Source organism: Apis mellifera, linkage group LG15 (assembly GCF_003254395.2).
Source record: "Apis mellifera strain DH4 linkage group LG15, Amel_HAv3.1, whole genome shotgun sequence".
NCBI classification, from domain to species: Eukaryota; Metazoa; Arthropoda; class Insecta; order Hymenoptera; family Apidae; genus Apis; species Apis mellifera.
The window spans coordinates 8,842,473-8,868,948 of record NC_037652.1 but is presented as its reverse complement, the minus strand read 5'-3'; the positions used below and the strand labels follow the sequence as shown (position 1 = coordinate 8,868,948).

At 41.8% G+C, this 26,476-nt stretch overlaps 1 protein-coding gene across 4 annotated transcripts; it reads right to left on the bottom strand.

The window, feature by feature from the left end:
- LOC410578 (sodium- and chloride-dependent glycine transporter 2) lies at window positions 1–26,278 on the bottom strand. 4 transcript variants are annotated; one of them, XM_394056.7, is made up of 10 exons: window positions 21,648–23,724; window positions 20,616–20,784; window positions 18,731–19,009; window positions 15,577–15,781; window positions 15,170–15,363; window positions 13,491–13,671; window positions 11,980–12,217; window positions 10,570–10,908; window positions 6,037–6,189; window positions 1–3,299 (listed from the first exon to the last, which is right to left on the bottom strand). In XM_394056.7, the coding sequence occupies exons 1-10, from the start codon at window positions 21,675–21,677 to the stop codon at window positions 3,162–3,164; spliced, it is 1,926 nt and encodes a 641-aa protein (XP_394056.4). In that variant the 5' UTR covers window positions 21,678–23,724; the 3' UTR covers window positions 1–3,161. The 4 variants fall into 4 exon arrangements, with proteins under 4 accessions (XP_394056.4, XP_006563729.1, XP_026301438.1 ...); XM_006563666.3 differs by lacking the exon at window positions 20,616–20,784 and having other exon boundaries at window positions 21,648–23,725; XM_026445653.1 differs by lacking the exons at window positions 6,037–6,189; window positions 20,616–20,784 and having other exon boundaries at window positions 21,648–26,278.
- Window positions 26,279–26,476: the final 198 nt, after the last annotated feature.

Genomic DNA, 26,476 nt, shown 5'->3' with positions numbered 1-26,476 from the left:
CCCCCCCCCCCCCTCGACAATAAGATAGAATTATTTTTCACGACATTCATCCCGGCGAATAAGGCTATTCTTAGGCTTTCATATCTTTTCTTATTCGGAGAGGAGAAACGAGAATTTCTTATCGCATTTCTTATACGCCGGCCGAATCCTTCGGAATTTCTACCCCAAATATATATCGGTGCATATATACGAAGTCGTCCGTAGAGAGGCGGCGAAACGCGTCAGAAACTTATAAAAATTCATGGGACGGATAATTCAAGGGATCGAAAGGCAATTTGACGCGGTGAGGGAGGGGGGAGAAAAAAAGGGCGATGGCGGGCGCCGTTGCGAATCGACCAGCGATCGAACCGAATTCTCATTAACGCGGTACGCAATACGTATCCGTCCACTCCTCGTCCCGTCCCCCTCCCCAACATTCCGCGTTAAGACGGAGTACAAGCGGTCCAGACGGCCGCACGATATTGCCACGCCGCGGGGAACATGGAATTCCTTGTACCGTAGATGTTCCATCGCATTAATTAGGAGGAAACACGGGACGAATGGGCGCCACTGTCGCCACTTTTACACCGCCGTGGCGCGGCGCTGCGCGCGACCAGATCATCGTCATAACGCGGCTAACGAGTTGTCGTTTCGTTACGTGGATTAATTCGGAGGAAATTCGAATCCTTGGGCGAAAAGGTTTCTCGGCGAATCCATTCCGTGGACAGAGATTTGCTCCGGATATATAGGTGGAATCGATAAATCGTGAATTCCAGGCTAGGACGAATCATCCCATCCGATAATACTCTCTCTAAAGTTTAGGTTAGAGCTCGATATATAGATAAGCGATACATCATTGGAGGTAATTTTCAATAGTGGGATTCTGGTATGCATTGCATCATTAGCAATATAAACTTGCTGAATCGCGCATCGCTATCGCCGAGATTAACGGTGTTATATTATTTGCCCGTTATACTCATAGTGTTCGTGATGTTCGTATGAAATATATTTTTGTTCGGTGGATATAATTTTTTGTGGTTACTTATCGACGGTAATAAATTGGTCGAAGAATCAATTATGAATCGTCGGATTCGATTATTTTCCTCGCTCGAGGATGCGATTTTATTCAGAAACTTTCGATCGACGTGTATTTCTGTATCGAGGAATTGCAAGAAATTTAAAAAACATTGTTAGCTCTAAAATAGATTCGGTCGATAACCTCTTCTGGCTTCGAAGCGTGAAGTCTGACTCACGTTCTTTTTTCTTTTTTTTTTTTCAAAACGTCAGACTTTATTTCGAGAAACTTTTAACGACGGTTATAATAAATCAGAAATCGATAGTCTCAACACTCGTTATAGTATTTCATTCGATATTAGTTAAGAATCTTTTAAATATTGCTTTTCGAATATAAAGTGGGGGGGGGAAATCAATTTGACCGGAAACTTTTGCGCACCACTGAATATATTGTCAGAGGTTTCATAAACCGTGGATCGATAAGAGTCTCATCGGTATAGAAGCAGTACTTCGTTTCATTTAAAATTGCAAAATGCTTTTTTGGTATATTCGATCGATTGATTCCGTGTATGAATTGGATCCGCGCGGGTGTATACGTAATATCACCCGTTTCTGGGGTAACGTTGGTATTAGTGGGTTTATTTTGCCGCTTGATAGAGTTCACGCATTAATAAAACAATGGGGGATCGCGGTTATCGGTTGAGTGCACTTGTAAATATGTATTCCAATTACGAATAATATCGAAAATATTTCTTTCCACATCCGTTCTTACTCTTTCTTATCCTCTCTACCTGTCTCTGTATATTATTTTGGAAATTATCCTCGCTCGTGAAGCGTACAGCGACCAACCAATTTTCCATGCTTCGACTACTCCATCTGTATCGAACTCCGTTAACACAATTATCAATAAGGTTTTCCGAGGTATAACTTTTAAAATAAGTTTACTAAGAAATAAATGAGTAAAACTAACGCACTTTCGTTCACTTCGTTTTATTAAAATTACATCGTCTTACTTTATTTACAATAATTGAATTTTAAGCATCGCAGCAAGCCCAAACAACTCACCCAATATTCTCTAATGTAACCTCCGCTGTTCCAGACATCCCTAGGCCTTGCTTGTTAACGATGAGTCCATTAGCACAGGTCCGGCACGAAAAATATATTTTCCTCGCTACTTCCTTCCTTCCTTCCTTCCTTCCTTCTTTATTTTTAACATATTTACACAGTCCTACTATAAAAACTGTAACACGCAACGCGTATAAAAAATATTTCTTTCATTCGTCCTTCCCGCAAACCGTCTGAAATATTCAAGATATTCCATATATATCCCTGAAATCTCTTTCTCTCTCTTTATCTCTTTACCACGAAAATGGATTCGAGAAAGGTTAATCGAGAAGTTTCGAAATTTCGCTCTCCCGTTTACCGGGATGCGTTCGCCAAATTGCAAAGGAAGGAAACATCGCAAACGAATCCTTTCGGGCTGAAAATCGTAAAAAAACTCGTCGATGCGATACTAATCGGCAAGCACCAAGTTAAAGTTCGAGGCGAAATCGTAGTTGCACTTGGATTAGCCGTTGCTAACCATTTGAGCGAGCATCGATTTAAAAGAACGAAAATATTTTTACGTGCTAAAAAACACGAAGCCGGGTGGGGAGGGAGAGAAGGGAGAGTCGTTTCGCGCCTAGCCCTCCTTCCTCGTCCTCCTCTTTCTCCTTGAAAACTTCTCATAATTGTTGGTAAACAGAAACAGGCAGGCGAAACAAAGTAGAGAAATAATACACGCGCGAGATCGTTGGTTGGAACGAAGTGGGGAGATATCGGTGGTGGGGACGCGCAGTGGCGCTCAACCGCGCTGCTCGCCATTCGGATCCACGACACGACACGATACGATTTTTCACATACCGCTTATTTATTTTTTAATTCAACGATTATATATAATTACATCACGATCCTCTCCTCCGTTTAAATGCGAAAAAAAAGAAAGAAAGAAATGTCATTTGTTCGTCACGAATAATAACAAAGGATATTATTTGAAAAGAGAAGGGACGAGAGAAGAGAAGAGAGCGTATTCCTTTTTTCTCGAGCGTTCATCCGATCCCGATGACTAGAATCGGCGTGGAGGGGGGGAGGGCGGATCGATCGAAAAATTGTCGCCGTCCCCGCGGAATTTAAACCGCGGTATTCTCCTGCGTCTCGTGGTTCCCAAGCGGCTCGGATACCTTCACGGACACCGTGGACACGGTGTCCTTACTTTTCTCCACGGCGGGCCCCCACGTCTTCTTTGGCCGAAACATGCTTCGGTCCCTCTGCGGACAATTAAAAACGGGAAAGTCAAATTCTTTGCGAACAATCGGGTTGCAGCCGCGGCTCGTGCAAACAATCCCGAGTCAACCCGAGCAGCAGTGGCTCGCCGTTTCAATCACGCACGCTTCCTAAACCAGTAGTGGTAATGGTCGGAATGAAAGATTTCCACAGTTTTGTACACGTGTATGCATATTACATTCCCCGCGAAACGATTCGAATATTTCTTTGAAATACGTGCTCGCTGAAAAAAACTTGGGGAAGAAATTGATGGAGAGATCTCCATCTTTTTTTTTTTCTTTTCCACACACGATTATAGAATAATAATAATAATAATAATATTGGATTGGCAACTAAGTAATTGCGGATTTTTTTTAGAAAATCAAAGACAATTTTTTCATGGAACTAAATAACTTTATTCTGTAACGTGTTGCCCATTTTGATCAATGATCTTTTGCCATCTTCCAGGCAGCATCGTAATCCCACGTTCATAAAACTTGTGGTTTTTATTAGCAAAAAAGTGAATCAGGTACGATTTGATATCATCATCGTTATTGAAATTTTTACCATTCGAGGAGTTTTGTAAAGATCGAAACAAAAAGTAATCGGATGGTGCAAGGTCAGGACTATTGGTGGACGTGGCAAAACATCCCGACCAAGCTCCAATAATTTTTGCCGAGTGACCAAAGATGCGCGTGGCCTTGCATCGTCACGATGGAATACAACACCTTTTCGATTTGTCAATTCGGACCGCTTTTCTTCAACCGCATTGTTTAATTTCGTTTGTTGTTCGATGTAGACAACAGAATTGATCGTTCGGTTGGGTGGTAAGAGTTCAAAATAGACAATTCCTTCGTAATCCCAGCAAACTGATAACAAAACCTTCTTTCGACGAATACCAGCTTTTGATGTTGTTCGAGCTGGTTCACGTGGCCTGCTCCACCATCTTTTCCGCTCGATATCGTTGTAAACAACCCATTTTTCATCGCCAGTTATCGGTCGTTTTAAAAACGGATCATTTTCATTACGTTTCTTTAGCAAATCGCAGCTGTTAACGCGTCGCGTTAAATGCTTTTCTTTCAGTTCGCGAGGAACCCATGTATCGAGTTTTCGAACATAGCCAAGTTGTTTTAAGCGGTTTTCGATGCATGTATGGGATACACGAAGCTTCTCTGCAATCTCACGAGTTGTACTGTGACGATCCGAATCGATTATTGCTTTGATTAGGTTGTGAAATCCGCAATTACTTAGTTGCCAACCCAATAATATTTCAGAGGTCATTGGAAAAGAAGAAAGATTTCCTCGTTCGTCTTCTTCGTGGCTCGCAAGTAGTTTCGAGCTGTACTGTAGAGAGAATCGAAAACAGGAGGAAAGGAGATAAGAGTAATAGTAAATTTATCGAGTAAAACAAAGCGGAAGCGGTCAAGGGGAGAGAGAGAGAGAATGAAACGGATGAAATAGGTTCGATCCGTACGATGGAGCACGGAACGAAACTTTTCGTTTCAAAGTGCGATTACCTAGCTGCCGTAGAAAAACTTGTATTAAGACATTTCGAAGAGTTACGGCGAAGATTTTTACGGTAACTTTTCAGATACACCGTTGCGTACACCGATCGAGGCTTAAAAATCGGGTGACGGTGTTTTACTGTTTTTTTAAAAAAAAGATTTACAATTCGTTTTACAAAGAGAATTTGTGGCAACGATATCGCATTGTATAATTATCGTGGCGGGCACATTTTATCGTGGAAATTTACAATGTCTCGTCGCTGGTAAACACGCGCGGAACGAATGCTTGCAATTACGAGACAAAAAAGGAAAGAAAGAAATTTTCGAGGGTAATAAATTTTTTATCATTTTCTACAAATTTCTCAAAATTATCGAAGAGGGTTAGGAAAATTATTTTTAAAATAAATAATTCATCTCGATCGAAAGATTTCCCTTCCCTTTCCAAAGTAGTTACACTGATCCTTGAGCAAAGTGTACATAAATCGGGGGGGAAAAAAATACTAGAAACCGATAAACCCCGCACTGCTTTAAGCCTCCGACAAATTTACGTAGGAAGTTATACAACTTTATACCACCATCGTTCTCGCATAAGCTCTTCATCGTAAAAACTTGTAAAAGGAGATATAGAAGAATTAATAACAGGGTTAAATATTTCACCCGATTTCAAACTTATCTTATATGCGCCTTTATACTCTGCAATTATCGAATTCTAGATTATTTATCTCCAACCTTCCTTTCCTTTCCTCTATTTGAAAAATTTCTTTTCTCACACAGATAAACGCATCTAAATTAAATTGCAATCGCGTTTAAAATATTTAAAAAATCGTAGTATTTTAATAATAAAATGTACGAAGCGATAGAAACTCGATTAGTTTTCGAATTCTCAAAATCTCTCTGGATTCTCTCTCTCGATCGAGCAAGAAGCTCGATACAGGTTGTTACAGTGTACGGGAATCGGCGTGACTAACTCTAAAGGGAGGGGCGTGAATGGTTGAGGTAGCGTGTCGTAAAAACAACGAGCAGTTTGCATAACAATCTCTATAGTTTGTCGAGCATTATGCCAACTGATATCTCGGGCTTAGCTCGGGGTAAGCCAGCAGCTCGCTTTTCGGCGCAAACTGCCGCCTGCCAGTTTGCAAATTGCTTGCCGATCGTTGCTTGCCGAAAATTAATCCTTATTTGATCGTCGGGATTTTATTATCGTCCCCTGTTTATTGCTCGACGTGACGAAACTTACCGGCCCTTTCCAAACCCGGCGGATGAAAAATAACGGCATCGGGGCGAGGGTCGACAGGCCGATCAGTATTCCGATCGCATTCGCCCAGTTAGGGAATATGTACTTGCCGTAACGAGGCATCTCGTACGTATATATTTGATACACGAACACCACCTGCGAACGGAAAATCAGACGGAGTAGTGAGGCGGGAGGGGAGAGTGGATATAACAAAGAGCTGTTATTTCTTGTGTAAACTACTCGGGGGAGCAGTAAGCTCGATGGTACAACGGCCAATTAAGAATTTGATATTTTTAATCGGGGCCGACTTCGGCACACCGTCCCCGGGGCGTCTTTACGGAGGGAGGAGGGAGGAGGGGGACTCCGCATAGACGTTGGGATTAAATGAAAACTCGCCCGCCACACCGGTATTGAAATCTGATTAAATAGATATTAGGTTAACCGAGTAAAGTATCTCTGAAGCGTGCTCGCAAATCATATTCGCTTCGCTTTAAATGCGTTTATTCGATGGGCTGAGTCGTGGTTTTAAAAAGATTTCGCAAAGTTTTCGAACGGGTCTAAGAATCGTAGGATAGAGAAAATCGTGCCGTTTAAGTCGCTTTTCGATTCTTCGACTTCGGTTGCCGAGATACGAGGACTCGAAATATTCTCGTAACGCTCGAGACGCTGCGCGATTTATAATTTTTTCCTCGAAGCTCGTACGTCTATTAGAAATCCACGTATATTTTTCTTGTCTGCAGTTCGAAATAGCTCGGTCGAGACGGGCAACGTAATAAACGATCAAAAAATACTTTTTTCTTTACATTACGATATCTCGGGAACCGGAAATCGTATTAGGATAAATCAAGAAGCCTTTTAAAGAGAAAGATTCCTTCTTTCTAACGATTCTTTGTTCGTTGATCTAGAATCATTATCTTCGGAGTTATAGCGATTTAAAGTTTTCCTAATTTTAATAGGACTCGATCGGATGAAACGCGAACGAAATTAAATTAAAAATTATCTTTTCTTTAAATGATCATATCTCGGGAACCGGAAGTCGTATTGGGATAAATCAAGAAGCCTTTTAAAGGAAAAGATTCCTTCTTTCTAATGATTCTTTGTTCGTTGATCTAAAATCATTATCTTCGGAGTTATAGCGATTTAAAGTTTTCCTAATTTTAATAGGACTCGATCGGATGAAACGTGAACGAAGTTAAATTAAAAATTATCTTTTCTTTAAATGATCGTATCTCGGGAACCGGAAATCGTATTGGGATAAATCAAGAAGTCTTTTAAAGGGAAAGATTCCACGTTTCTAACGATCCTTCGTTCGTCGACCGAAAGTAATTATCTTCGGGATTATAGGCGTTTAAATTTCAGCTAATTTTAATACGTGCTTAATATATCCTTAAATTTTCGGACACTTGTAGCCCGTATACACGTATCCACGTATCCACCGTATCTAATCTGTAAGAAAAATCAATAAGCGTTCTTCTATTTTGCTGGTGGAGAGGCCCAACTTCATAAATGCTAACCGGATCGATACCTTCGAGTTTATCGTGTAACTTACATTAAGCATACGAGGATACACCGAAAGGAGCACACATTGGCCAAAGTTCCCGACAGGTATTAAAACGTTTCCGGGGTTGGGAAGTTTGAAAGCGAGCCGCATCTCTAATTCCATCGCATCCTCGCTTGTTTATGAAAATCGAACGATCGATGACCGGGAACACGGAAGCCGGGCGATTTTATCTCTGGGATAACTCGGAGCCGATCGGAGCAGGGAAGCGCAAAGCGCAAAGGCCGTTTCCCTTGTTTTTTCCCGACGCGAAGAAGGATCTCGAGCGTTGGAGGCTCGGCGTTCCTTCCCCGACGATCGATTCGATTCCGTGCGCGAGACAGAAAGTTAAGTTATCGATTTGATCGGCTGGCTCGGAATCGGCCCGCGAGGGGTAATCGATGGAAAGGAGGAGGAAAAACCGAGTGTGCCGTGATCATTTATTTCGTTACGATTCACGATCGCTAAAATGGGACGTGACAGGAGTTTCCAGGCCTTTCGATAGGGCTTTCGTTTCGACGGAAAGGGGGAGAGGAGCCGCCCAAAGTCTCGTATCCTCGCGTGTGCGCCGGCCAAATCGGTGAATATTAGATTGCTGCGTATACAAAATATACGCATTCGGCTCACCTTTGAGCCGAGTTTCCATTCGTCCATTAAACTCGTCGATTGTTCGTGCACGAAAGGAGTAGGGAAAAAAGTTTCTTCTCCCTACCCTCGTTTCAAATATTCCCTCGAAAAAAAATCCTAGACGCAGGTGGAACCGTTCTTAAAAGCCATTGTTGCACGCTAATCAAAAAATCCTTGGACACCCCTATTATTTAATATGAAAAACCTTTTTACCGCTCGATGGCAAACCATCGTATCTACGATCACATCGTTTGAAAAAAATTCTAAAGAAAAATAAATGTCGAGGAAAAAGAAAAAAGAAAAGGAGAGAGAAACGATAAAGGAATATAAATATATATAGAAAAATACAAAGAGAGGGGGACCCCTCTTAAAAACAGTTTTTCCCTTCGAGCAGTGTCGTTTCATGTAAATGTGATGCAACGTCGTATGCGGGCAAAGTATGCGGCATAATTGCGCGTTTACTATCGCGGAGGTAAAAATAGAGGAATACACGTCTCTCGAGACATTTACGTGCTACGAGTAATCTATAATTGCATTCTTTTCTCATTCTCATTATGATTATTCGAGAGACGTTTTGGAACATTCTGGACGAGAGAGAGAGGAAGTGGAAGGAAGATAAAGTAAGAGCGTATTTTGCCGGAATTTTGTCAATTAAACGCGTAGTCGCGTTTTAAAATATCGTTAAAATATGGGCTGCACGTTTGTTTCTATTCCAGAAATCTGAAAAATGCAATGCAAATGTTTGCAATAAGCTGGAGAGGGAGGGGAGGGAAAAAAAAGGTAAAAGTTATTATGGAACATTTATTACAAAGATAATTAAACCTGTGCTATTTCAAACGAAATTTTAACGAGATTTTGACGATTGCGAGAAATGTATCCCCGCACGCGTAACGATATTCCTTGATAATTTCGTGCGTTGATAAAAAAGAAAATGTAATAAAATTTCTTTTATTCTGTTATTTTTATTTCAAGAGAATAAAAAAGAAGAAAAAGAAACGAGAGATTTTAACATTTCGATTGTGAAGAAAAATGAAAAGAGGATTGATCGAGCGCCATTCTCAAAGGGAAAGTACCAAAGGTTTATCGAAAAGTGTTACACGAGTAGGTAACCGGTGCCAAAAATGTCGCGCTTAATAAAATAGTCGATCGATCAAAGTGACCAAGCTTCGAAAGTTCCGAACCTCAGAGAAAGAGAGAGAATGCGATATCGAAGCGAGAGGGAAAAAAAATCTTGAGAGACTTCCATCTCGATAATGATGAAAATTCTGCTGAATGATCCACTCTTTCGAATTAGTGAATCCGGATATTTGGATTCGCGACGAACGGAACGATAATTATTTAGCCTGCGATTTTTTTCAATAGCTCGAAGCGCGTCATTTGCCAAACGAGGAATAGAAGAAAGAAAGGAAGGAGGGAGAAAAAAATATACGAGAGTGTAAAACAAACGGGAAATCGATAATGGGGCACAAGCGTCGCGCTAAATGGCCGAGGGCCGCCGAGAGGCAAAACCGCGATAATACCGTGAGTGAAAACACGCCCGAAGGAGGAAAGGATTAACGTCTTAACCGTGCGAGGCGCTGCGAAAGAGGAGCACTGGCTCGGTTAGGCGGGACGCGAACTAGCTCTCCTAGCTGAACGATTCGCGATTGTCCGCCAACTTTTATAGAGGTTAAGTTTAATTGCGTATAATTATGCGCGCGCGTTTAATTAGACTCTATCTCTGGAAAACAGAGAGAGAGAGGAGGATCTTGTTACAATTTATTAGAAGAGAAAGTTTACCTTGAGATAAAGAAAATGAAAAGGATACAGGGATATATGTGTAATTGGCCGTTGACATCGCGTTAGATACATATATTGGCTTTATAAGCACGGTGCTATACGTATGCCAAAGTTATCGAGCTTATTATCTTCAAAGTTGGCCGAAATTTCGTAACGTTCTATTGGGAAATTTAATCTAAGATAGGAATCGATATCGGTAAGTCGAGAAACATTATTGAACTTTCAATAATGTTAAAACATTTGGAAAATATTAAAACAAATATATATATATATTATGGGAATTTATAAAATTATATTTTACGGAAGAAACGAGCGTGTAAATACATGTACATATATATATATATGTACTAAGGGAATTCTGCGAGAGAATCTTGGAAGAAATATTCTCGGCACGCTGCAGGATCGGGTCTCATTTACACGGTGTGGCATATAAAATATCGACATCTCGTTTATTTCTTCCGTTACGGGAGGAACAGGTTTGATATCGATTTAATAAGCCTGCGATATCGAGTAATAATAACTTGTTCGCATAGTTTCGCTTCCGAGCGAAGAAGCGGAATCGGGTAGATTGTTGCGATTGTTATTACACTTACCAGACAAGTGACAGGAGCGAGCACGACCCAGCTGAGCCACCAATATCTGCGGAGCAAAAGGTTGAACCGCATTTGCATCTCGGCTATGTTACGCAGGAATTTGTTGCACCCGTAACACCAGCCTACCACGCCGACCTCGGCAATCCCGATCAATAGTATCGCCCAAGAAGCTGTGTTCCAGTCCATCAGCGTGAACAGGTAAATACCACCGTCGAACACCATCGGTATGGCGAGGAACCAGCAAGTGACGCATATACCAAACACAACCAGGCTCTCCCGCTTTCGTAAATCCGGCCTCAGGTCCAATATGGCGGTGTTTATCGCCTGCACGCCTGCGAACTGTGCGCGTATCGTAAAAACCAACGACCGACTCGACTCTGTGTCCCCCTCCTCCTCGCCTCGCCCCCTCCTCCTCCTCCTACTTCTCCGCGTTGCTCGAGATTCGATGCTCGCCCGCCGGGGATTCTCTCGTTACCCTCTTTCTCTCTTTATATTCCTACTCTCTTTCTCTCTTTCCCTTTTTTTGACGCCGTCCGTCTTAATTACCCTTCAACCCTAGAAAGCGAGGAGGAGGAGGAGGAAAGACATACGGGTTGGACACGTTGCGTGTGTAGAAAACAAAGGGGCCTTTCTTTTTTTCCTTTTCCTCTCTTTTTTTTTCATCTCCCCTCGCTCGTTTACCTTTCCACGCTCTCTCGTTCGAAGGAGGAAAAAGGGAGGAAAGAGGCGAGGACAAGTAGAAAGGTGTGGATTTCAGTGGGACGGCAAACCATAACTCTTTCCATGATATACGAGCCCAGAGGCGAAGGGGAGAGAGAGAGAGAGAGGGAGAGAGAAAAAGGGAGAGACGCGATGCAAAAGTAACACGGCACGATCGTCCGGGGCTACTTGGGAGCACATTTTCGCCGCACAGCTCCTCTTTTGACGGATACAGGGACTGGTGTTCCGGTTCTACGAGCCACTTGAATAGCGGCTTCTTAGCCGGCTCGGTAAGACGAAAAATTTTTTTTCCCCTCCCCCTCCGCCGCCGCCGTCTCTTCTCGCGCGCTTGCCAAGGAACAAGGCCATACTTTAAACTTTAAACAACATGGAAATACGATGCTCTTCATTTTCAAAAGTCTTCACGCTTCTCTACCTCCCGTGCCCTTTTCCTTTTCGTCTCTTTCATACTTTTCCCTCTCTCTCTCTCTCTCTCTCTCTTTCTCTCACCGCTCTCTTTAACTTTAAAAACCGCTTCTTCTCCATTCTTTTAAAAGAAATTCTTTAAAACTAAAAAAAGAAAGAAAGAAAGAAACGTAAAAAGAGCACTCGAGCTTCGATTAATAATCTCTTTCCCTTACAAACCCGATCCTTTTGATCCGATATTCTTTCTCATTGTCCCATTGTCGTTTATCAATCGTTTTCACTTACTTGGCTCCCGATACCCAGGATGAACAGCATGACGAAGAACAGGACGGCCCACACGTTGGGCAACGGCATCCGCACCACCGCTTCCGGATACGCGATGAATGCAAGCGCGGCTCCACTCTGTATCACTTCCTCGACCGAAACCCCCATTTGACGGGCGAGGAATCCCATGATCGAGAAGATGACGAAACCGGCGAAAATCGACGTGGCTAAGTTCGTGAAAGTTACGAATATCGCGTCTCTAAAAAAATGAATGAAAGAGAGGGGAAAAAAGAAAAGAAAAAAAAAAAGGGAAAAAAAAAAAAAAAAGAAAAACCTCGACAGTTCCTTCTCCCCCCAAGTTTTTCGCTTGTCCGTTCACGAAAAGAAAGGAATTCGTCCGTTCAGGAGCCGCTCGCGAAACGGAACGAGGCCCTGTATTTCGTTCGAACCGAAACGATAAAAGCATCGACCGCGTCGAACGCTCTGTCGCGCTGCGATCGATGCCGAGGGAGTAGAGGGGGAAGGGGATCCACGATTTCACACCGAGCCGAGTCGAGTCGAGTCGAGCCGAGTCGAGCCGAGTCGAGCCGAGTCGAGCCGAGTCGAGCCGAGTCGAGCCGAGTCGAGCCGAGTCGAGCCGAGTCGAGCCGAGTCGAGCCGAGTCGAGACGAGTGGACTCGGTATCTGAACTTCCAAGATCGTCGCACTTTTCCGCGCGAGAGGGGAGTATAAACGAAGATGGGAGGAACGGAAGGAAGGAGAGAGGGAGGAAGGGAAGGAGGAGCAATTAATAATCGCGCGGGTAAAAGTTGGCGTTGCAAGTTATATATATATATATGTATTCCAACGCTGCTTGCTCATTCGACTTGCGTCGCGCTGATATAATTTATACGCGCGCGCGATGCAACGTGCAACGAATTGTATCCTTGCCTTCTCGCCAGGCAAGTTCAACGCCGGATAATCATGCTAATTACGACTTTCCGCGATATTTCGAGCACGTGAACCGACCTAACTGCGGAGTCGTGGAGGTAACGCGAGCCTCGATCCACCTTCACGATCGGCATCCGTCCGTCGCGGCTATGAAATAACAGCGCAAAAACAGACGAATCCCACTCCCTCCCCCCACCGACCAGACCGCGTCCACCAATTATTCTATATTCCCCGTCCGGGAAGCTCAGTCTGGCGGATATCTCGAAATTCTCGCCTTCGTCCTCGTCTCGTTTTCGTTCTTTCTCCACCGTGAAATTAGCCCGTGATTATTAACCGTAATTTTCGGGAGGGGCGGGGAGGTCGTCGATGCTCCGACATTCGAGAACGAAAAATACTATGCTACCGGTTATTATATTTAAGCCGGACGGGATATGTTAATCGGGCGGAAGATTTTAATTGGACGGCCTTGCAATTTTTTTTTCTTATCGGAATAGATCGTAACGATGCCATCTAACGATCGCCCTGATCATCACGAATTTTTTCTAAAGATTCGTTATATTTACGGGTTTTCTTTTCTTTTCAATTTTTTTTTCTTTTTTTACCTGTGACAATTATTGTTGAAGTTACTGTAGCTCGAGAGCGTGATCAGGGAACCGCAACCGATACCGAGGGAATAGAAAACTTGAGAAGCAGCATCCGCCCAGACATTGGTGGATTGCAAGGTGGACCATTTTGGCATGATGAACCAAAGAGAGCCGTCCAGGGCACCTTCCAACGTCACACCTGTTTTTTTTTATTATCAATTATTTATTATAATTATTATTATTATTATTATTATTCGTTCGTTAAAAAGTTACCTCGATCCGTGGTAACAATTCTTTAAATTCGATAAATTCGAGGCACGAGATAAATGTTAAACACGTGAAAATGGGAAACGTAAGGGAAATAGGATACTTGTCGCATATAATACGACCATCTTTGCCTCTGTAATATTTAACCTCGATAATCTGTATGTACGATATGCACAAAATACATATATATATATATATATGTATTTTAATATTTCGAAGCGTTATAATTTTAAAGTTGAAATAAGAGGGGAGGGGGGGAAAAAATGTCGTATGTATACAAAGTTTTTTACGAGTAAATGCTTTATAAAGTTAGAAGTTGAATATTGAGTGCACGCCAGAAATACCAGAGAAGCGGGTAAATGAATTTTACATTACAGGACGCGAGAGAGATAGGCGAGATAGATGTTTAACTTATTTACTCGGTTCTTTTCCTTTTTTTTTTTTTTTTTCTTCTTCTCTTACGATAACCAAGATAACAGAAACGTAAATATGCGATTAATTTCAACGCCCCTTTCCTTCTTTTTTCTCTCTCCTCGCGGCGCATCTTTCACGTTTTTTCACAGTTTTTATCCGCTCGTAGGGCGAGTTTCGCGAACTCGGCAGGAGGAGGGATTTCGAAATTAATTAAAATTCGTCGCAAATAATGATAACGAATTCGCGACGAATTCGATTCGACGAACGTTAACATTAGTTTTCGCGGGATCCCCGCTAATTAATATTTATTGATCGATCGTTAATTCGCTTCGAATCCCGCTTCTATTCCACCTATCGTTTCATTTATCGTTTCGATACAACGGCACTATGTAATCCAGCGGTTAAAAAAGTTTCTAACCTCGATTTTTAATTCGGCGTTGCAAGTTTAATGCCGTGCGAGAACACGTCTCGTTTAATGTTATCAACTCGTTTTTTAATATTCATAAATTGTCAATTATCATGTCGAAGAATTTTAATTATAAATCTTTCCCGTGGAAATACGGGAAATACGTGATATCGTTCGTCGCATCGCTCTCTCCCTCTCCCCCCCTCCCCCGTACGTTAACAATTAATATATTTTTAATTCAATGACAATTCATCGACTGTAATATTCCGATTCGTCGAATAGTTATTTATTACGCGCTTAATGAATACGTCCGATAATTGAAGAACAACTGTTTTCCAACGATTTATAAATTAATAACACGTTTCCAAATAATCGTTTGTATTATTCCAAACTGTGATTACATTTCCGTTCCGTTATTATTTTTACAACTATATATGTATATACACACGTTTATTCCTCTTCTTCGTTATTTCGAACAAGTCGAATAATTTTTTTCACGACTCTCTTTTTTTTTTTTGACTCGTCGAGGATAAAAAAAAAAAAAAAGAAAAAAATTTACAACGGGCGGAATTCGACGAGAAATATTATTTTTATCGGTATTCGTTCTTACCTCGTATCAGCAACGCTATGAGCATGGCGTAGGGGAAAAGGGCGGTGAAGTAGACGATTTTTCCAATGGATTGAACGCCGCGCATCAGACACAAGAAGCAGATTATCCAAGCGAGGGTCAGACATCCTAACAATTCCCATCTCACGCCTCCGAAGTGTTCCCACGTAGCTCCTCGTATACCAAGCACATAGTCGCTATATTCGATAATATCTATTACACATTTTGTTTCACCTTTCTCTTAAGTAGTTAGTTTCTCAAACCGAACGAATTTGAGGTTATGTTCGCGCGAGACGCGAAATACGTAAACGTGTATAAGAAACGAGGAAGGAAAGAATAGTTTGGAACTATTGAGAATTCATTACGATTATATACGATAGATAGAATATTGGGTTTCGACGACGGCATACTTGAAATATTCCTCCGACGAAAGGATCCGTGTGTAAAGGTTTCGAAGGAGTTCCACTTTGTCAGCTTTGAAACAATGCGTGATGTTCCCATCGTCGAAATCGAAGCTCCGGCATACGTGGCTGGCCGATATGCAACTCTTGTTGTAAAATATCGTTTCCGGATCGTCCGTTTGACATTGAATCTCTTGAAGCCCGCTGTAACAATCTGCGCGAGTCGGCATTACGGCTTTATGCCCCATATATCCAATATCGTTGCACGATAATTAGGAAACATCAAAGGCTTTCAAAGGCTATCGCTGATTGAAACGAAATAGCTGTCGTTTACAGAATACGATGCGTCGTAGGGACCCAACGTGTATGGCTCGATATTGCGACCTCGATGTATACGCGCGTTATATACACGCGCGCACATCACACGCGCACACCTATGTATACACGCGTGCAGTATACCCACGCTGCTACTTCGTTACCTCGATCGACCAGAGACAATTACGCTACCGCTTTGTTCCTCTCCTCCGTATTTATTATTAAAGAGCAATTTATTTGTTTATTTATTTTATCTCTACCGCAGGGATTTTCGGTTTTCGAGCCTCGATGGCCGAGAGAGAATACCGCGACCGTTCGTTCGACGTTACACGTTACGCGTTAAAAGAGTAAACAAGCGAGCGAACGACTTACCGACTTACGGTGAAGTAGAGACGACGAGAATGTGGAAAATTAATGTACCGACGATCCGGATTAATATTCTAAGTAAGTTTTTCAGCACTTTGATGCGGAGTAATTACCGAAACGAATCGGGGAAACAAACACGGGACGAAAATCGACTTGAACCAAAGATTTGACGAGGTTTCGACGAGTTATCAACGAGGTTCACCAATATCGAGCTTGGGATGGAATTATACATCGTAACGCGATACTCGAGAGAGGCTTGTCGATATATAGGCTTTTCGGCTCTATACGTAATAGTGAAACAGTAGCTGTAATTCGGCTGGGATCGTGACCAAACCAGCTCCATTCCCGTATAAATTGACCTTTATTGATCTTAACGGCTAAGTTTGAGCGGGCGTCATCCATTTACATTGCAATTTACGAAAATAATTCGAAAGAGGTTATCGGAACGATTAACGGTATATGATGGACGCGTTGAATTTTCGGTTATACGAATACGTACAACCCGCGAAATTTATCGACGGGAAAAACTCTCAAGTTTTTCGTCAATGAGAAAAATAATTCAAATTCAGCCTAATATACGATCAGAAATATCTACACGATTACATTCGAACTCGTTAATTTAAATTATTCCGTGATTTTGCAAACTATACAATAATTCACATTTTCCTATACAACGATAAAATGATTTCAAATTTATAGCGCGACAATGTTGACCGCAATGCGGTGCTTCCATTTCGAAACAATGATATTGTTGTTACTCTCCCTCAATTTCTTCAATTAGTGATTTATTACGTCCAATTTGGTGGAAATTTCGCTATGTATAGAGAGAGAGAGAAAAAAAAGAAAACACGATAATTTACGAAATCAGGAACAGACGGAAGCTGGACAAAGTGGAAAAAAGAAAAAAATAGTAAAGAATACTAATCTACTCTGGAAAATCCACGTCAAAGAAACGATTATTTCGATGCGATCGGAAAAGTGTCGAATCGTGGATTCGTGATAAAAATGGATTCTTTACAACGATATGACTGTATTGATTGTAGATGATCGGTGGTCGGCGGTCAGTGGTCGCGTCGATGGTCGCGTCTGCCGATGAAAGTTGTAATAAATTAAAAAAATAAACTCGTATCGTAAGAACATTTTTTTTTCTCCTTTTTCCTCTTTTCGCGTCTCTTAAATAACGAATCACGCACGCGTACAAAGGATAATTCATATATATATATATATATACTTTGAAACTTTGAGGATTAATTTCTTTGTTAAATATTCGGTTTCACAAACGATGGTGGAACGAATATATTTGTGCGTATACACGAAAATGAGCGTTGATATCGATACATCTCCAATTTTCACGTTATAACGGGAAGAGTTTTAATTCAAAGTTGAACAATTAAAACTGTCGAAACAATTTGCCGGAGAAATTTTTCGGTCAATCCTAGTTTCCCACCCGATCCATCGTTATTTCTAGAATCGTAGTCACCGGGCGGAAATTTCGTATTTTTCGGGGATGGAAATTTTTTAAATGCAATGGAAATTGTTCGGGAAGGGGGGGGGGGAAAGGAAAGAAAGAAAGGGAAAAAATGGATACAAAATTTTCGAGTTCGATAATTAAATAACAGATATAAAAGGATCAATTTGATTGTGTAGTGAAAAAAATCGAATCGTTAGATTTTCATCGAATATTATCCCCGATAATATCGAGTAAAAATTGATCGTTCTGCTTGTTGTTGTTGTTGTTACGTTCGCGCAACATCCGAAAATCCGAAATTCATAATCGTTAATTCCCCTCCCGTCTGTTTATTTATTTTCTCCCTCTCCCCTCCCTCTCTCGTATCGTTGGAATTTAATACCTGGTAATGGATTATATTATCACGGTATACGCGAAATAATTTCGGAAATCAATGGAAGAAGGAAGTGATAACGGCGCAAACATTATTATTCCCGTTGCTGAAATTCCTGCCCAATAATTTAATTCCTTTCCTCTATTATTTATCCTTCGAATCGAAACCGAAAAGATCGTCGTCAAAAAGCCTCGATCGATTGGCGCGAGAAGGAAGAAGAAGAAACAGGATAAAATTCAAAGGATCGTTATTAGCGTTTACGCGAGGAGAAGGAGAAAAAGTGGTTTGTATCGCGATAAATCGCCACGAGCGCGACGAGAGGGGACGAGAGGCGTAAAGCGGGGCGCCAACGATGGGGAGGGGATGGGCCGGCACGGGACGGGACGGGACGGGAGAGGAATATCTTCTCCGCGCGTGGAGAAATTGAATTTCGAAGGAACGAGCCGTTCGTCATTCGATCGTTTAAAACGGTTCTACGACCACTTGGGGCTTTATGGGGGGGGGCGATAAAATACGCGTATGGCGCGGTTACGCTACGTTACGCTAAATAACAAGTTGAACGGGAGCCGCGAAGTGGGGAGCGTTTTCTAAAATTTAAACACGTGGCGGAAGGTGATGGCCGGTTTTATCGGTGTACTCACGGTTCGTGTTGAAATCGTTGTCGCAGTAGGCCCAACTGAGCTTCGGCAGGAACGAGAGGAACGTGTAGAAGAGTGTCCAGGCAACGATCACCATGTAGTAGACCATTACGAGCAGAATGACGATCAGGGTGCAATAACCGAGGCCCTCGAGTGCCGGCGCCATACGTTTGAACGCCTCGTTAGGGCCGAGCCCGGAATACTGTCCAACAGCCAGTTCCAAAAAAAATATCGGTAATCCCATGGTTATCAGCATTAAAACGAACGGAATTATAAAAGCACCTGGAAACACAGACCACAACAACACGACTTCGATAATCTTCTATAGCGGGTTCAAACTGCAATGGGGGAGGGGGGGAGGGGGGGAACTGTGTAGGAAAGGATTATTACGCGTGGTTTATTTCCATCCGAGAAAGAGCGAAAGAAAGTTACGAAAGAACGATAAAATGGGGAGGGGAGATGAGAGTGAATTTTATTGCATCGTATAATTTTTCATTACGCGATAAACGTATTTTGAAAATAATAATAATCTTTACCTTTGCATCGCGTTTACTTTTAATTCGCGCTTCGTTTTGTTGTTTATCGTTCGTTGCGAGAGGAGCGTAAAAAAAAAAAAGAAAAAAAAAAAAAAAACAGGGAGAGGAACGAATCATCCGTGCATCCATCTCGTTTTATAATCGAGGAATAATTTAACAGCTTTAATTTTTCACGCGCGTCCCTGTTATCAACCGTTGGTAAACTCGCTTGTCTAATCTAACCAACGAAAGAAACGGTGTTAAACGATGTTCAATTGAAATTATCTTCCCCCCAATTAAAACGGGGTATTCTTGACCTCGATCAATGTCCCGCTTTACGCTCGCTATCGAGTGACGAAACAAACCGTATAAATGTATATACATATATATATTTATATATATATATATATACACACACACACACATACGCGCGAGAAAATGGAGTGGATTTATCGTGCGGTTCGAACGGATACTAATTAAAAGTGTTATCGTTTCCCCGGCGCTCTGATTAACGCGACAAAATACATTTCACGGAAGAGAGAAAGGTTAAAAATAGCGGGCAGCCGGGTGGCGATACTCCCTTTGGTCGTCTTTCGTTCAGACCACAGGCGAAGAACAATGAAGAGAGCCGAGGGCCACGTAAACGAAACTAAAAGAACAAAACGACGAGAGTGGATGGTAAAATAGAATAATTAAAACCCAAGTGTTTGGGAGATATATATATATATATATAATACGGTGGGCCAACCTTTCTCTCTCTCGGCATTTTGCAAATAAACCCGGCCTAGAGTCGAGCGAGAGGAAACAGGGAGGAGGGAGAGTGAAAGAGAGAGAAAGAGAGGGAAAGAAAGAGGGAGAGAGAAAGATATAGAGAGAAAGAGAAAGAGATTATATCAACAGGCACAAACGCGCGCGCACACAGTCGGGAAAGATTTATTAAATTTGCCGAACGCTCGGTCACGAGCTGCCAAACTACGCTTAATTATTCGAATTAGCCGCTTCGTCACGTCAACCACCACGCACGTACGCGGGCGGCGTGTCGCGCGACCGACTCTCTGCGCTTCCCTCTTTTCCCTCCACCTCCGCTCCGTTCCCCCTCCCCACTCTTCCCAGATTTGTTCTTTTTCCGCGAAAACGAGCGGGCGCAAGGATAAATCATCCCGCGTAATCCAGTAGTTCGTTTGCCAGCCCGTGACCGTCTCTGTTTAGAGAGAGCAGCACGAGCAGAAAACCTTTTTTTCCCCCCCGCATGGAAAAATCGCTCCGTGCAAGCACAGCTCCGCTGTGCGCTAGGCATCCGTACGCGCCATCCGTACCATACGTATATACGTATATACATATATATGTATATATATGTACATATACATACGTACCACCGCCATTACGATATACAAGGTAAGGGAAACGCCAAACATTGCCAATGCCAACGGCATACCCGATGCAGGATAGAACAAACTCGATGGGATTGCTCCAGCTACCACGTTCGGGATCCTGCTCCAGCTCCACCAAGGCACCGCCGACTCCGAGAGAAACCCTCTTCCTCTGCCAATAACACGGGTTACCTTATATTTGCATCGTATAAATCATCGGCGACGGACGACGAGTTTGGAGGGAGAGAAAGAAACAGAGGGAGGAAAAGAGAGAGAGAGAGAGAGAGAGAGAGAAAAAGAGAAAGGAGAAAAATAAAGGGTTATTCGGGTAATTTAATCGAGTATAATTTATTCGATGCGGAGCATCGGCCGCGTAACGGCACGAGCATCGCTACAGTTTAATCTATTCGCGCGGTAAACTAGGAACAGATAAGATCGGACGAAACGCTGTTCTTTTCCGCCGCGCATGGTCGATTCCGTTGTTTCGTCGGCGCGTCAAGACGCACGCGAACATTACCCCACTTCGGACGAAGCCTTTACGCCGCGATATCTTCTATCGAGCGAAACTATGCATCGATGGAGAGAAAGAAAGAAAATAAGAAAGAAAGAAAGAAAAAAACGATATACATCTTTCTACGTACCGTAGAATTACTTTGGCAGAATTTCTTAAAACGCGAATTTCTTTCTATTACTCATCTAAGATAAGCTATTTCGTACGTATGCGATTTCATTCGTCAGTTGACACTGTTTCGACCAACGGGCCTCGCTATTTTTTACTACTCGATCTCGTTTCGCGATCCAAGTCTCTTGCCACCGATCCCTTGATCCGGGTGTATTAGTGAGCAGAATTTCCAAGTGAATATATCCCGTAACGCGGGCATTGGGAACGTCCCAATGGGAACGACCATCTACGTCCACGACATCTGACAGCCCATTCTCGAACGAGGAACGAGTTTCTCTCTCTCTCTCCCTCCCTCTCTCTCTTTCTCACTCGAGCGTTCGCGTGCTCGACGAAAGCGAGACGACAGCCCTTACCTTCCACGTTCTCTCCTTGGCCTCCGTCATGGCGGCGATCCGGGACCCGGCGCGAAAACGAAAATATCGCGAGGCGAGGTGTGATCGACAGGTGCCTCGTCGCGTTCTGACCTACCTCCGCGTCGATTAAACGACTATATAACGCGAGATATCGAGATAATCGACGAAACAACATTATCGAACAAGTGGATAGCATCTCGTAGTAGTAGCATCGCGTTGCAAAACCGCGTCGAGCTCGCGACACGTGCCTCCATCTCGCTTCTGCCATCCCCACCCTTCCCCCCTCCACTCGACGAGTAAGAGGCGGTGTTTAAAGTCCGGCGGTAAGAAGTTTGCCTCGTCACCTTCTCCTTTCTCTCCTTACTCTTCTTTTTCCTCCTTCCTCTCTTTTTCCCTCTCGAATTCCCGACATCGAAACGTCGATATCGCGATCCGCAAGTTATTGAACCGATCGCGCGCGAGGAATCGGCGGAGCCACAGCGTTTCACGTTCGAGCGTCGCGCGATAAAAGCGTGACGGGAATGTTTGGACAGCTCCCGTTCGCGGCGATACGATCGAGCTACCGAGTCGACGTGATAAAGCGACGCGGTGTCGCGATACGCGAATCGAATTCGCGCGTATCCGGTGTTTAACAAATCGATGCGGAAATCTTTCGCTCGAGAAGGAGTGCGCGTGTAATTTTCACGCAATTGTGCGCGATCGGGAAAGAATATAATTGGCTCGAAATTGTGAAATTTCATTATTCGAAGTGCAAAGTGGAAAACGTTGGAGAGATCTTTGTTTATATATCCCGTATTTCGGATGGAAGGATTATTCTGATCGATATCTTGAGCGATATCCCTTCTCTTTTTTTTTTTTTTTTTTTAATTTAAAATATACATCGAAGATACTTTAATATTTACACGCATCATACTTTTCCAAGATTTTTATGATTAAACCGGTTAAACGATATACGATATACGATGATAATCTTAATCATTTTTTTACGGTATCAACGACGGTGTTATCGATACTAGAACGGGAATATTTTTCATCGGTCAACTATTTTTTTCTTTCTCTCTTTCTTTCTTTCTTTCTTTTTTCTCTCTCCATATCACGTTTATTAACCACGGGAGAAAAATTACGCGGCTCAATTTCTCGCTCCGCTTCTCGCTAATTTAAAAAAAGGAAACAGTGGCGAATGCGTAATTTTCCAAACTATTTACGGTTTTACAAGGATGAATGGCACGCACTTGAAGTTCCAAAAGTTGAATTCACGAGACGAAAGAATGCCGTAGAATGGGAAAAGTGGCATTTTATCGCGGCTGCGAAACTTTGGCTGCGAGAGAGAGAAAAAAAAGAAAAAAAAGGGAAGAAGAAGAAGAATTCCATATCCGGCGGAGAGAAACGGGAGAAGATCATCTCCCTATCTGTTCGATCGCGCAACAGCGTCTCGCGAGAGAAGGTTTTGAACAAATCTGTTCCATCGAGTTGCAAACTTGTTTCACCCGACAGCAAATACGAGACCACTATTTCCTCCAAACAAACAAAAATTCTGCTCTACCAAAGAATTGACTTTTCACGAATTATGCAACCACGAGATATCCATAAATGAAAGGTTCATCCGCCGATATCGAAGAATGAAACAAAAGTGGGAAGAATTGATTGTGCAGAAAATTAGAAAATGGCGAGATTGAAAGAAACTATTATTTAATTCCACGTCGTGGCAAGATCGCCTGTCATGGCGCGTGATAATTTTTGAATTATTTGCACGAGTTTATTTTCGACTCGATTCCGCCTATAAATTTATATTTTCGTTATGCACCGCCACTAAGAATATTCTACAAAACGATATCTATATAACGTAAAGCTATTTATGATACAATTTATAATCTTCGGGATACTTGTTATTTGAAATTTGTTATGCAAAAACCTGTTTCATCGACGAAAGAGCTGTACAAGCCTTCTGGTAATGGGAGATATAACGTTTCAAAGTTTTTGAAGAGGGGAAATTTTTGAGGAGAAATTTTTATACATTTTCGTGCTTCATATCTTAATAACGATATATAAATATAAATTGCTGTAAAAATATCGTTTACGAAAGTTTGTGAACGACGATTACTGATGAATCGTTCTTTTTTTTAAAAATAATATCGTTGTACAAGTTATCTTCCCTTTGAAAGTTTTCGTAGAAATCGATAAGAGGTTTGAACGATTGCAAAAATTCGACATCTAATCTTCGTGCAAAAATATTAATTACGTTACGCGTTGGAAAAAGATATTATATCGTATTAATTTGAACAGGAAAATCCTCTTTGGACGGTTAATGAGATCTTCATTTGTCATCGTTACATATTTCCTTCCTTAATTTCTCGGATCGGAAGAGAGAAAGGAAAGGAAGGGAGAAGAAGAAAAATAAGAGGACGCGATAAAAAGAAAAATCTAATCCTCTGATTTCTTAGTTTACCTTTGTAAAAACACGAAAATTGTATAAATTGCAATTACTTTCGAGTAGTGTGTCTAAGGAGAAAGGGTTTAATAAAGCTCGAACAGCTCGATCAACAAGAACAGAAAGTTGGTCGACAAATAAAAGAAGACCGACTTCGACTTACAGTTCCAGTTTAATCTGGTTTCTTTAAACGCAACACGATTCCAAAATACGATCTACCGAATGAAAGGAGCAACGTTAAGTTCGTTGTTTAATCCCGACGTGACACGAAACTATCTCGTTCTCGCGAATAAGAATAAAATAATAACCGTCAGGTTCGATAAAATTATTGATAATAAGCGACAGTGAAAAATTTCATCGATGATCACGAGCTTGCGTTTCGATTTTACCGATCGATCAATTTCGAAAGGACGTGTTAAAAAGAGGAGGCACGCGATAAGCAAATAAGCGAGCGAGCGAGCGAACAGTCGAACAAACAAACAAACAAATAAACAAATGAACGAACAAGAATGCAAACAAACGGGCAAACGAATAAAAATCCAAAAGCTCGTGGTTGTTATTGCGATTCACAACGACGTAATATCGTCGACAAAAGCGATATATCTAGTACTCTCTGTCAATACGGCGGCGTTAGTTTATCGTAGGCTGCTTTATTGCGACGTGATTGTGCGCTCGACTGCCATCTGGTTCAGACCTCGAGAGGAGATGAGCGAATTTCGCGACGCGCGCAACCACCACCTTGCGAACGCGAAAAAGCGAATAGGCGATAAGCTCGCGACGACGTGACGATCGCGACGAAAACGTGTTTTGCGTGACGTAAAAATATTCGCGGGACGAATATATCATCGTTCGAACGAGTGGGTAATAAACCGAACGCGAAAAATGTTCGCGTGATGGCGCGCGGTGAAACGTTATGTTTACAGGTTATGTTCGAAACCTAACCAACAATAATGAACGTCGAGGACACGCGATGATCAATGAACGCGCCGATAAATCGAAGTGACGGTATGCATATTATCCGGAATTGAATATGGAATTAACAGAAATGTAACCAGAAATGGGAATGCTATTGCTCAAACTTGATAAGCTTGTTGTAAACCTGGGTCAGTAGTGCACTAGTCTCTTGTCTGCTGCGTGTGGATATCTGTACGTGTACCGTTTTAAATTTTACTATTTCGAACGCTTGGCCAATGGCCGATTGTATTACGCGAATACGTAAACCTTTATGCAGGAAGCTGAAACCGTATGATACACTCGAAACAGCCAGTTGAACGCGCGCTGCCCTGCGTTTCGTTTGATTTACAACCATTTGGGGTCATTGTTATCGAATCATTCCATTCCGCGCGCGATCGCTCGTTTCACGCGGCGATATTTTTATCGTGCATCATTTTTCCCTTGTCAAAGATGCGCGACCGCGTAAACCAGCGTGATTACACGTGTACCGAGAATTTTCCTAACCAAAGAGCGAGAGAGAATAACGGGACGAAAAGAGAAAATAATCTATAAAATAATTGGCGATACGTTTATCCGAATAATGATTTATTATGCATCGTAGGAATTATCGGATAACCGATATTACGTTGTTAATTACTTATTTATCTCGTTATCGTTCGACGAAATTCGTTTCGTTTCAATTTCACCGAGTATTAACCAGATAGTTATTTCTAACCTTCACTTATGGCTTCCGGTCTCTTCTAGCAATGGGGCTATGTACATACGTATATCATCTATAATTTGTTATCCTCTATTATTCTACGATCCCGTTTACACTGTATTTATTTGTATAGCGTCGTTCGCATAGATATCGCATGATTACGAGATAAAGTTTTCCTTCGGATGATTGGTTGACTTTAGCTTTCTCTATTTCAACGTTTGGAAAATCAAATGACGCGCTTGATATTGGAGAGCTTCGAGCGGAAAACAATGCAGCGAGCTCGATGCTCATTTATAGCGGTATCGTAAAATATTAATAAAAGTGTTCGAAAAGATAATCGAGGCCAAATTTTACGTCTGGTAATAAGCAGGTTTAGCACGGTAATTCGAATATCTTAAATTTTCCGAAAATAATTATCTCGTTTAATCGGTCAACAATTGAAATAATTCAAACATTGTTATTTCGGTTATTATTGCTGTTATTATTATTGGTTTTATTACTTAGAAAATTATTACGAAGAGTAATAAACTAGCGATCAATGAGTGAATAAAAAATTCATATTTCTATTAAAAATATGTCTGATGTAAATATATAATATATATTGCGTGTATAAAATTTAAAAAAAGTTGAATCGAATAGAGTCTATTAAGATTTCTAATCTATGAATTAGAAAACTAAAAAGAAAACTAATCAAAAGCCACTTTGATGAGCGCGAGAGTTTTAGAGATCGAATGTAGAAGAAGGAAA

Excerpts from the sequence above, each read along its gene's own strand:
- LOC410578 (XM_006563666.3), bottom strand. The coding sequence starts at position 21,915 with ATGGCAGAAGCGAGATGGAGGCACGTGTCGCGAGCTCGACGCGGTTTT. Across the intron at positions 15,364-15,576 it reads TCGTCGGAGGAATATTTCAA|CGACTATGTGCTTGGTATAC; the intron begins GTATGCCGTCGT and ends TATCGAATATAG. Across the intron at positions 13,672-15,169 it reads CATAGCGTTGCTGATACGAG|GTGTGACGTTGGAAGGTGCC; the intron begins GTAAGAACGAAT and ends AAAAAAAAACAG.